Source organism: Dromiciops gliroides, chromosome 3 (assembly GCF_019393635.1).
Source record: "Dromiciops gliroides isolate mDroGli1 chromosome 3, mDroGli1.pri, whole genome shotgun sequence".
In the NCBI taxonomy this organism is placed as follows: Eukaryota; Metazoa; Chordata; class Mammalia; order Microbiotheria; family Microbiotheriidae; genus Dromiciops; species Dromiciops gliroides.
The window spans coordinates 457325959-457339359 of record NC_057863.1 but is presented as its reverse complement, the minus strand read 5'-3'; the positions used below and the strand labels follow the sequence as shown (position 1 = coordinate 457339359).

Below are 13401 nucleotides of genomic sequence, written 5' to 3'. Positions count from 1 at the left end.
AGAGCTGAGAAAATTCTATCAAGGGTTGAATAAAATACTTTTGGGTCCCAAATCTACCCAGCCACCAGTTTTTGTAGACCCAAGAGCTAATGGATTTTGCATTTTTAAATATGATAAAAATTTATTTAAAAGTGTAAAAACCAATCTTAGCAGGCCATCCTGCAGGTTGTAGTTTGTAGACCCCTGCTATTGATAAATCAATTTTAGTTATTTGGGAGGAAGGAAGAAGGGCTTCCATTAAAAAGTAATTAAGCGGGGCGGCTAGGTGGCGCAGTGGATAGAGCACTGGCCCTGGAATCAGGAGTACCTGAGTTCAAATCCGGCCTCAGACACTTAACACTTACTAGCTGTGTGACCCTGGGCAAGTCACTTAACCCCAACTGCCTCACTAAAAAACAAAAAACAAAAACAAAAAAAAAGTAATTAAGCACCTACCATACAAATGCTGAGGGAGACAAAAACTTTAGTTAAGAGACAGTCCCTACCTTCATAGAGTTTATAGTTTAGTTAAATGACATAACTATAATATACACTATTATGGAGTAGAGAATTGTGTCCCTCTCCAAAGCAGACCTATGGGAGGTGAGTGGGGCTAAATCACAGAACTGAGTTAAAAGAGACAGCTCAGTAGCCATCTAGTCCAACCTATGTCCTAACAAGAATCGTCTCTTCAACACCTTTACCAAATGGTCATCCAGCCTTTAGGACCTTGAATGAAGTAGAACCCACTACTTCCCGAGTCAGCCCATTCTAATTCTGCTGCCTCTGTTATAAAGTTCTTCAAACTTCAATCTGCCTCCTTTGTAACTGCTACCTAGTTCTCCTACATCTAGTTCTGCCCTCTAGAATTAAGCAGAACAATCTAATCAGGTCTCTTTCAAGTATGGGTCATACTGTTAGGCTATGAGGTAGGATGGTGACAGTTATGATACTGCCACCAACAGAAAAAATGTTTTTTAAAAGCAATTGGGTGGGGGGACAGCTAGGTGGCGCAGTGGATAGAGCACTGGCCCTGGATTCAGGAGGACCTGAGTTCAAATCCGGCCTCAGACACTTAACACTTACTAGCTGTGTGACCCTAGTCAAGTCACTTAACCCCAATTGCCTCACCAAAAAAAATAAATAAATAAAAATAAAAGAGCCACAAGGAGGAAGGAGCCACTTCATCAGAAAGTCATAAGAGCATTTACCAGGTCATTAAAGACTTTTCAAAAGAAGCATCAACACATCTTTTATACAATTTCAAAAGATAAGCAAAGTGGATAAAGCACCAGCCCTGGATTCAGGAGTACCTGAGTTCAAATCTGGCCTCAGACACTTGACAATTACCAGCTGTGTGACCTTGGGCAAGTCACTTAACCGCCATTGCCCCGCAAAAAAAACAAAAAAAAATCAAAAGATAAGCAAAGACAGTAATATTGCCTAGGCCTGGTTTCCAGTCATATTCTTGAACATTGCACAAAGAAGCCAGAACTGACATGATGTTGTGTGGGCAACAGCAAATGTGTTTGAGCAGGACATACATAGGCACACCCTCACACAACCAGAAAAAGTACAGACTGCCTAAAGAATTTTATTCACAACTAATTTTTTATGTAAAGCAAGGTGCACCAACCTGTACTGTGGCTCGTCTGAATCTCTGTAGAGTAAGTTCTGTTTTCCTATCATATAATGGAGCAATGAACAGAGCAATGCTACTATTGAGTAGATACTATTGATCTGATTTGTCAAGGAGAGAAATTAATAACCCCCTAACTGCTGTTATTTGTTGCAGTTTCTGGGATGCACAGAACTTAAGTGTTGGAAGGACTTCAATGAACCATCGAATCCAAACCCCTTTGCTACCTTTGCCTCTCAGTTTATGTCCACTGGAACAATGCCAATTACTTTCTTGGTACCCTACAGTTTGGTCTCACAGAATGAAGTTGGAAGGGGAACATAACTGAGGCATGCTAGCAAACCTTGTTGAAGAGTGTTAAATGAAGGGATCAACAAAAACAAAAACTCTGCTAACTGCTTAACAGAATTCTTTTTTCTGTTCGTATCCTGTTGTTTCTGGACTTCTTAAGTCCCCTGTGTTTCCTGTAGCTAGAAAATCAACTCTCAAGGGGAATGGTCTCCTCTGAATATACCAGCTTGTGTTGAAAGGAGTCTTAAAATAATAGCTTTAGAGTCAACAGAGCAAATCAACTATTTTAGTGGTTAGACAAATAGTCACTTATTTGTTAAAAGAAAAGAAGCAAATGATAAGGAGCTCCCTCTGCAACCTTGGTCTGCATCCATAGTGTGTATTCTGATAAAGACAACCTGGATGGTTAGCCCAGATGTTCAACCCTTGCGAGAATGTGTCCTACCTAGGTCTTTCTTGCCATAAAAGAGTCTGATAACAGCAGCAGCCCTTTACCATATTATATCTCCTTTGAATAACTAAATAAATACCAACATATAAAAATGTTTCCCTATATCCTAGAGAGCCCTGGGTCAGAACTTATATGGTTATCATTGGTCTTGAGAAAAGCAGGAAACATGTTCATAGGAGCAGAGATTTTGATCTTGAAGACACATCTGAAGGCATCTAGTTGAACCTTTTCATTTTAGAGTTGAGACAACTGAATCCCAGAGGAATGAAATGATTGGCTCAAGGTCACAAAAGTCATAAATAGAAGAGCTGGAATATGAATCCATCTCCTCTGACTCCAAAGCCAATGAATGTGCCAGTGTGCCATGCAATTATAGAAAAGGGTACGTAGGCAACATAACCAATGTTAAGTATCAGAGTGAATATGTTGAACATAAAGTATTTTATGGCATAGAAAATAATCCCTTTATATTATACTGTGTTGAATGTCACAAGAGTTTTTGTGCTTCCCAGAAAGGGGGGGGGGCACAAAATAAAATGCCAGATTTCCTGACTTAAAGAAGGTCTCTAGTTTTATCTTCTGTTCATAGATGAGTAGGCCCGCGGTTAGGGTAGGCCTTGATTCCCTTCATTTTTTTTTTTTTTTTTAGTGAGGCAATTGGGGTTAAGTGATTTGCCCAGGGTCACACAGCTAGTAAGTGTTAAGTGTCTGAGGCCGGATTTGAACTCAGGTACTCCTGACTCCAGGGCCAGTGCTCTATCCACTGCGCCACCTAGCTGCCCCTGATTCCTTTCATTCTTTTAACTCGGGATTCTAGTATCTTTGTCTGCATCTTGTTTCTGCTCCAGTTTTAGGTTCCTTATTCCCTAACTTTATTTGCCAAGGCAAATGATTATAACCTTTGGTTGAATATGGTTGAGGAGTCTATTCAAAATATTGCTTGATTATATCCAGTGGCAGGAATTAGTCCACTAGATGGGGTTCTGACTGTCTCAACACATTACAATCCAAGCAAAATCCAGAGAGAAAAACAGAAATAAAGGAATAAAGGGGAAAAGAAATGGAAGAACAAACACTGTCAATATGGAATCCCCAACAAGGAATAATAATGGATTTTGCCTAAACAATTATGATGTAGCAAGTTAAAAATCTTATTCAAAACTTGTTTTGTTCTGTTACAATTTGGGGGCAAAAGCCCTTTTCTATTTCCAAACACTAACCAACAAATGGTTACCAAATGCAAGAAAGAGGAAGGGAAATGAAGGGGGAAACCGTTCTTCTTTCCCAAAGACGAAGGGGGAAATGGCTAAAGGAAAACCTCTAAGACAATTAGGGGAAGTAAGATATTTTTTTCCCAGAAACAACCATGGTTTTGTGGATAATAAGAGATGGGATTTCCTTGCTGAGAAAGAAACCAATACTAAGAGATGGAAACAGAAAGAAAAAGTTGCCAGGGCAGGCCAATATCTCTAATGAATCAAGATTCAAAAGGTCTGGTATTTCTTTCATCCACGTGGTTCAGTCCTGGATGCAGGATACAGGATGCAGGTTACAGTTTTCCTGTGCCTTAGCAGGTCTCATGAGTAGCTGAGGCTAAAAGTTCACTACCTGGTGACCAACATTATAGGAAAGGGATTCTCTGTATTTTAGATAGGCTTATTCTTGAACAATATCACCATCCTTGGGCTTGGACCTAAAGCTTGTCCAGAGTGGTAGGATCTGCCAGAGCTGCCAATTTTGTGGCCTCAATTCTGAGATGCCAGATTATGTCTCATGCCACAATGAGGTAATAGGGTAGGACATAAGTGTAGGTATTAACGAATACAGAGGCAAAATTGTTAAATCAAATATTGGTAAACAGTAGAGAGCAACAGACTACAAAATTATTTTATGTGACCAAGAACTTAAGTAAGGAAGGCAATGATGATTTGCTATTAGGAAAATGTCATACAAATATATGATTATAATAATAGATGCAGAATAGATTTTTGATGAAGCATTCTTTCCATTTATATTTCAAAAACACTGAAAAATACAGGAAGAGAAGGATTTTTTTCTTTAATGACAAAGTATATCCTTGAAACAAAGAGCTAGAATACTTAGTTATTCTTCACCCACCATCTTTTCCCTCAGCCCTCATTAATACAAAATGGGACAGTCTGGTCATCATTCCTATTTGGCCTAGCTTTAGAAACTAATGCTATAGAAATGGGGCATGAGAAAGAAAGAATAAATATCTGTAAAGAAGAGGTTAAAAGATTGATTTGCATGTGGCATGACTGTCAATCAGTCATTAATAAGTTCTTACTATGTGCCAGGCATTGTACTAAGCTTGAGGATTCAAAAAAAAGAAAGGTGGGGTTGGGAGCCTCCTTCCTCAAGAAGCAAACATTCTAATAGGGTGAAATAACACATAGATGACAAGCAGTGCATAGAAGAAATGGAATGGATGAAGGTAGTAACCTGAAAGGGGAGGGCAAATGAGGATGGATGGGGAGAAAACAAAGTATTGAAGCAATACCCTGGCTTTAGTAACATAGTCCAGGGTAGAAGATAAAACTACAAAAATCCATCTACATTTTTATGTGCCACTAAAAAGTCATAAAAATTCCAAGAAATAGAAATGCATTTATGATAAAGACTATATATACCAAATATTTTGGCATTAGTTTGCCAGGGCAGACATCAGACCTACATAAAGGTAACTTTTAAATGTTTTTGATGCAAACAAAGGAAGAACCTCCATAGTTAGATAGTGCCTGTTCCGTATAGGTCACCCTGACATGGTTAAAATAGTAAATTAAACATGTGGATTCAATGCAATGCCAATTAAAATACCAATAGCCTATTTTGTGGAATCACGTACAATACTTCAAATGTATTTGGCAGGCAGGTAACAGATATTTATTAACAGCTTACTATGTGAGGGGAACCTTGCTAGGGATAGAAATATGAGTAAAGTATGGGAAAATAGCCAAACATATCAAGAGGAACAGATTTTGAAAACTTAGTGGAAAACTGACATTTGGAATCTTACAAGGAACTGATAACAATTTGTAAAAGTCATATTCATCCTCCAGTAGACAACTGTTTAAAGGGCATAAGTAATTTTCAAAGAAAAACATATTGCAAATGACTATTTGAAAAAATTAATTACTCTAAGAAAAAACGTCCATTAAAACATCTTTGAGTTATCTCCTAATATCTGTCAAATTGATAAAAATAATTAAGAACTACAAAAATCAGTGTTGGCATGTTTATAAGGAAACTGACATGCCATAACATTATCAATTGAGCTTTTAGTAGGTACATTAGTTTTTTGTGGAACTCCCTAGCAATATTGGGTAAGTGCTATGTAGTGGGATAAGCAGTGAAGCCAGAAGGTTCAAATCCCAAATTTTCCATAAGCTGTTTAGCCTTGAGCAATGACTCTGCCCCTCTGGGCTTCACTGTACTCATCTGTAAAGTGAATATGTTAGAACAGATGATTGCTGATGCCCCTTTCAGTTCAAACATCTGTGAATCTGAAGTAAGAGTTACAAAAACTGAAGAATATCCCCTTTGAGCAAGTGACCCTACCATTAAAGAAAGAAAATGGCTAAAAAGGGGCATATTTATACAAAAATCTTAAATAGCTGCCTCATTTCCAATAAATGAAGAATGGCTGAGAAAAAGGTGTGCTGTAAAATGAAAAATATGAATATAAAGAAATATGGAAAGGGATGAGAGTTTTTCAAGGAAATCAGAAAACATACACAACGTATGAATATATTTAAAAAGAACAATAGTAATAAATACACTGGTATAAAAATGTATATTTCCATTTTCAAAAACAAATGAAACCTCTGTCTCAAAACCAGTTATTTTGCTAAAGTACATACATCCCAAAGTGTAAATAGTTTTGAGTTTAAGATAAATTTGATGTTTTTCTTCATTTCATGAGCTTACTAAGCTTATAATTTGAAGTTAAGAGGAAAAAGCTACCAAATCAAGTTTAAGTTAGTATTATCAGAAAAAAAATACTTTCTGTGCCTAAGTTTTAGATGGGAAAAGGGTAAGCAGTCAAGAGTTAACTAGTAACGGATAACTCCCTTAGGTATGGGTATCACAGAGTTAGTACAATACATTTTTTTTTTCTTTTCTTTTCTTTCTTTTTTTTTTTTGGTGAGGCAATTGGGGTTAAGTGACTTGCCCAGGGTCACACAGCTAGTAAGTTAAGTGTCTGAGGCCGGATTTGAACTCAGGTACTCCTGACTCCAGGGCCGGTGCTCTATCCACTGCGCCACCTAGCTGCCCCAGCACAATACATTTTAAAGCAATCTAATAAATAAGAATTAAAACTTTGTATTTTGTTTCAATATCAAAATATGTTTAGCTGTTTGTTTGTTTTTTCAGGAAATCTGTGTTAATCAGACACTAGCTTTATAGTTAGAACTATGACTGATTTTTCTGTCTTTTGAAAAAATGAGTCAATAGTGAAGCAATAAACATTTATTAAGAGCCTTCTCTGTGTTAGACACTGCAGGTGCTAGGGGTACTAGGAAAGGCAAAAGAATGTCAGCCCTCCAAAAGCTCTAGTGGCTCTAGAGGAGACAACATTCAAACAAGCGTGAACAAACAAGATATATGCAGGACAAATTGGAGATAATCAATTGTGAAGTTGATATCCATGAACATGTGCATATATAACCAACAGAAGAATATGAATTGCATAGGAAGCTATATTATGTGTAGCTTTGATTTTTTTTTTTTTTTTTAGGCAATGGGGGTTAAGTGACTTGCCCAGGGTCACACAGCTAGTAAGTGTCAAGTGTCTGAGGCTGGATTTGAACTCAGGTACTCCTGAATCCAGGGCCGGTACTTTAACCACTGCACCATCTAGCTGCCCCTCCGCTTTGATTTTTAAAACACATAATAAATTTAACACAGTAACACCAACAAAGCCCTGATTTTCAATGATTCCTTCTGAACTTTTGTCTGTTTTTAAATGTTGCGTTGAAGGTTGTCATTCTCTTCCTCTTCCTCCTCTTCTTCTTTTTGAGTATTACTATAATAATGGGCAGTTAGGTGGCACAATAGATACAGTTCTGGGCCTGAAGTCAGGAAAACTCATCATCCTGAGTTCAAATCCAGTCTCAGATACTTACTAGCTGGGTGATGCTGGGTAAGTCACTTAATGCTGTTTGCCTCAGTTTCCTTATCTGTGAAATGAGCTGGAGAAGGAAATGGCAAACCATTCCAGTACCTTTGCCAAGAAAACCTCAAAAGGGGTCATGAAGAGTCAGATACAACTGAATAACAACTAAAGAGTGACACCTACATTCCTGACTCTGGGCATTTTTGTTAATTGTCCCCCATGTCTGAAATGCTCTCCCTCCCCACCAAGTGGGGTCATGAAGAGTTGGACGTGACTGATAACCAAATGAACAACAACTTACTGTGGTAGTAGCCCTCAGTTAAATAGGCTAAATGTTAAACAAAAGACACAAAGTGGACATTAACCAAATAACAAGCTCTTGTCAGATACTCACCATGGTAAGGCTGGTCACAGAGGTGTTCATCAGAGTCTCCTTTCTTCCAAGTATCAGAAGAATTTACATTTGCTGTCACTTTTCCATCCTTCAAAGTCAGTCTGTACTGTGAAGCACTGTACAAAGAACCATACTCACATTTCCACCATAACATGGCATTTGAGTCACAGCTGAACATTTTCAAGGAATCTTTAGGTTTGGCAATGTCTATTCCAAGGCACATCTGGGACTCCACATGGAAGAGGCGATGCTGTGATACCCACTTCCACTGCATATCATTGGTCTCCTTGCAGTCCACTGCCAATACCCAACCACTCGCAGTTTTAAGGCATTTGCCACTGTTTTCATGGCGGATGGTAAATGGACCATTATCTGCGTAGGGAAAAAAAATTAAGAAAAACTCCTCAAAAATTGTAATGATATGGACCCTAACCTTTGCTCTATTAAAAGTGCCTAAAGGGCAGCTAGATGGTGCAGTGGATAGAGCACCGGCCCTGGAGTCAGGAGGACCTGAGTTCAAATCCGGCCTCAGACACTTGACACTTACTAGCTGTGTGACCCTGGGCAAGTCACTTAGCCCCAATTGCCTCACTTTAAAAAAAAAAAAAGTGCCTAAGCAGAAAAGGATGGTCTCAATGATACTACATTACCATAGGAAGTATCCTTCTACCTGAACAGAGCTATCTTCTCACGTGAAGAGCTAAGAGCCCCTGGGCTATCACATTTCCTTAGGGTTTAACTTCCATCTCATTGGTCTCCAGGGTACACTTTAGATTTTCTCTACCATGCCCCCAGGAACCTCCTCACCCCAGAGGATCACCGCCAGCACTGAAATTGACACACTGGAAATGCCCTCCGCCCCTGCAGCCTCTCCCTCTGATTGTACTGCTCCTTTCTAAACAATACTGGCCATGTCTCTCATTCCTTTCCTGGCTTAACTCAACTTTGTCTACCATTCGCCACCTCCCAAGATAATAGCTCCCCCAAGCCTCCATTTCAGTTTCCTTTTAGGTATTGTCTCCCCCCAATAAATTAAAAGTTCCTTGAGGGTAGGGTAATTTCTGCTATTTGCATCCACAGCACTTAAAACAGTGCCTGGAACATGGTAAGTGCTGAATTGTTGTTGTTTGTCCTTCATGACATTGAGAAGTGATGGCATGACTTGTATTGAATTGGATTTAAGTGAGGAAGGGCTGTGCAAGGTCACCAGCCTCACTCTCTTCTCCAGAGCCATCTGGGTCCAGTAGCAAGATATACATTAGGACGACTGGAAATGGCCCTGGATGTTTTAAGGCAGTTGGGGTTAAGTGACTTGCCCAAGGTTACACAGCTAGTAAGTGCTTGTTGACTGTACTCTTTATCTGGAATTAAAACTGACTCTCTTACATAGTCAAGTTGTTTACTGGTAGAATGTAGGAGAGAGTGTACTATAGTGGAAAGAAAAGTGGGTTTGGAGCAATAAGATGTATTTTTAAAAATCTTGGCTATGACACCTGTGAGAAAATGGGTAGTTGTCTCCTCTCAATGAGGATATAACAGTAAATCATACCTCTCCTGACCCGTTTTTGGGACAAAGGTCTCAGATCCCCTCCTCCCCTTCTGGCTAAGAAAATCACATAGTTCAAGGGGCCCTGGTCTCAATAAGGTCCGCTCCTGAGTTGTGTCCATATAAAGAAGAAGAAGGTCCACTCCTGAGTTATGCCTATATAAGGAAGAGGGACGGGAATACTGCGTTCTGATTAGCTAGTTTTTGAAAGTAGATTGTAACCCTTGAGTAATCAGACCAGTGATGAAAAAGGGGAGGGTCCATTCCTATTAGGGACTAGGGTATAAAACAGGGTCTGTGAGTCCCCTTTCTTTGCACCCACTAGCTGCACACTAGGGTGCCTCCTCATGAGAAGGAAATAAAAGAGCCTTTGTCACATTGCTGCTGAGTTCCTGAGAATTACTGAGAAGAGGACTGTTTTCCCTCACAACGCCTAATAGGTCAGGTAGGTGGTACAGTGGATAGAGTGCCAGGCCTGAAGTCAGGAAGACTGATCTTCCTGAGTTCAAATCTAGCCTCAAACACTTACTAGCTGGGTGACCCTGGGCAAGTCACTTAACCCTGTATACCTCAGTTCCTCATCTATAAAATGAGCTGGAGAAGGAAATAGCCAACCACTCCAGTAACTCTGCCAAGAAAACCCTAAATGGGGTCATGAAGAGTCAGATACAATTGAACAACAACCAAAGTGACACCTACATTCCTGACTCTGGGCATTTATATTAGCTCTCCCCCATGTTCCTCAATTCTAACTCCTAGTTTCCCTGGCTTCCTTCAAATCCCACCTGCTTCAGGAAGCTTTTCTTAACCCCTCTTAATTCTAGTACATTTACTCTATTGATTATTTTCAATTTATCTTTTTTTTTTCAATTTATCTTTGATAGCACTTGTTTGTACACAGTTTTTTTGAATGTTTTCTTCCCCAAACAGTCAGTTGCTTGAGAGTAGGGACTGGCTTTTTTTTTTTTTTTTAACTTTTCTTTGTATGTACAGCATTTAGCACAGTGCCCGGGCACATACTAGTTACTTAAATTAAATGCTTATTGACTATCATTAGGATTCCAAACTTGGATTTGTAAGGGCCCTTAGAGGCCATCTAGTTGAACCCCCTCACTTGAAAGATGAAGAACCTGAGGCCCCAAGGAGTAAAGTTATTTGCCTATATGATCAACCTTACTTGGCAAAGGAAGTTGACAAAATTAGTGATAGTACAATAATACTAAAACAAGTTAAACAAATTTAAATGGCTAAAAACCTCCAGAAGAAGAACCATTCAATTTTCAGTACCATAAGGGACTTTCCCTATGATAAATACACTTCACCAGGACTAGTTTCATTTACGTATACTTTCTTCTCTGAACACAAGTAAAGCAAGAGTTTTAATGATTAAAATAGCCTGATGGGAGTTGGTGACAATATATAGATGTTGAAAAATTTCTTTTTTTCTTTCTGGCAGGGCAATGAGAGTTAAGTGACTTGCCCAGGGTCACACAGATGTTAAGTGTCAAGTGTCTGAGGCCGGATTTGAACTCAGGTCCTTCTGAATCCAGGGCCAGTGCTTTATCCACTGTGCCACCTAGCTGCCCCTGCTGAAAAATTTTGATCAACAGAAAGGAACAATTATTGTTCAGCTAAAAAAAGAAAAATCAAGACAAATATCCTTTTAAAAAAGTTATTTTTATTTCTATAAATACATGAATATTTTGAGTATATATGCAAATACATGTGTTTGCTAAAAGACCATGCTTCTGTGTAATCAGGGCGGCAACTTTATGCATCTATTTCTTTCCCCCATCACTATCTTCTTGGGGGGACCTCTATCCCGGCCTTTACCCCCTCTTATCTTCTACGTAGATACCTGTGGCAGGTTGTTACCAACACTACATCTTCTGGCTGACCCTCACAGTTACTTGTTTTGTTATTTTGGGGTCATGGCATTATCTATAATTTCTCTTAATATCTTATCTACAGAAGTCCTCCATCCTTTACTGTTCCACATTTAAAAGGAAGCTGTCCTAGACACCTCAGTTCTTGGTCTACCTAACATTTCATTTTATCCTTCATAGATCATACCTTTAGACCAGACCAAGGATATCAGAGGCCATCTAATCCAGTCTTTTCATTTTGCAGATGAAGCGCAGAAAAGTTTAGTGATTTGACCAAGATCACACAGGTTAAGTAAGTGGCAGAATCAGAATTCAAACTCAGGTCTCCTGACTCCAAGTTCACTGCTTGGAGCCATATACCCTTGGGAAGGTGAATTCCTGGGGAAATTGTTCTCCACCATCTGTTATCTCATGACCTAGGAGGCTGGGGGCCCCAATCAAATAATACTTCTTCAGTCTTTTTATAAGAAAACTCCCACTTCCTGTTTCCTGAAGCCATGTGCTACACAGTTACAGTTATAAGAAGAACAACTCTTCTCCCAAGCCACCTCTCTCCACAAACATCCCTATCTAGTTTGGCCCTTGAATTTTCCCATTCGTTATCCTTTTACAGCCTTTCCTTCCACTGTGTTCTATGGAACCCAATCTACTCTACCATTAAAAATCCCCCATACATGGGGCAGCTAGGTGGCACAGTGGATAGAGCACCAAACTCAGGAGGACCCGAGTTCAAATCCAGCCTCAGACACTTTACACTTACTAGCTGTGTATGCCCAAACATGCTGTGACCAACTATGCTATAAAGTGGTGCATGACCTTTGATCCAGCAATACCATTGCTAGGTTTATATCCCAAGAACATCATCCCAAAAGGGGAGGAGGGGGAGAGGACCAATTTGTACAAAAATATTTAAAGTATCTCTTTTTGTGGTGACTCAGAATTGGAAATCAAAGGGATGCCAATCAATTGGGGAATGGCTGAATATGCTGTGGTATATGATGGTGATGGAATATTATTGTGCTATAAGAAATGACAAGCAAGATGATTTTTTTAAAAACCTGGAAAGACTTATATGAACTGATGTATAGTGAAGTGAACAGAACCAGGAGAACATTGTACATAGTAACAGCAATATTGTTCCGTCAAGAATTGTTGAATGATTCAGCTATTCTCAGCAATACAATGATCCAAGACAATTTTTTTTTTTTAAAGTGAGGCAATTGGGGTTAAGTGGCTTGCCCAGGGTTACACAGCTAGTAAGTGTTAAGTGTCTGAGGCCGGATTTGAACTCAGGTACTCCTGACTCCAGGGCCAGTGCTCTATCCACTGCGCCACCTAGCTGCTCTGATCCAAGACAATTTTAAAGAAGTAATGATGAAGCATACTATCCACACCTCCAGAGAAAGAACTAATATTGATTTAATACAGATGAAAGCATGCCATTTTTCATTTTCTTACATGTGAGAAAATAATTATTAATAATGAATTTCTTGGGGGAGCCCCAGAGATCAGTTTCAGTCCCTTCTCCCCTCCACCCTGCTCCAGAAAGTCCAGGAACTTCAGCAAATCTTGTTTGGGACTAGCCCAAGGGAGCAAAAGAAACTGATGCTTTTGTCTAGCTCAGTAAACTAATGGGATTAAACCACACCTAACCCTTGCCCTTCTGGAGGGTTTATTTGCATACTTTTCACTTATGTCATCATAGAGTTCATTTTAATTTGAACCACCCTCAAATCATGTCAACCAATGGAATTGAATAATGCTAACCAATTAGCTTTGATCATTGTATAATGACCCACCTCTATCAAAAGAGGATAAAACCCTTGACCATTTGAGGCTTTTGCTTGTTCTTGATAACCACAATTTACTGAGAACTGACTGATCCTCCCCTACTCCCCATTCCCAGGCCAATGAATTGCCTGGGATTAAGCAATCTTTGTCAATTCCAGATTCTGGATGTTTTTTTTTTGTTTTTTTTGTTTTTTGTATTTTTTTTTTAATATTATTTTTTTAATTTGGTGAGGCAATTGGGGTTAAGTGACTTGCCCAGGGTCACACAGCTAGTAAGTGTTAAGTGT

The 13401-nt window shown here is 39.2% G+C and overlaps 1 protein-coding gene across 1 annotated transcript in view; it reads right to left on the bottom strand.

Moving 5' to 3' along the window:
* LY75 (lymphocyte antigen 75) overlaps nt 1-13401 on the bottom strand; it is a 139777-nt gene that overhangs the window by 112021 nt on the left and 14355 nt on the right. The window contains exon 2 of the mRNA XM_043994952.1: nt 7892-8263. Coding sequence (XP_043850887.1) covers nt 7892-8263 — 372 coding nt within the window. The remainder of the gene's footprint in view (nt 1-7891; nt 8264-13401) is intronic.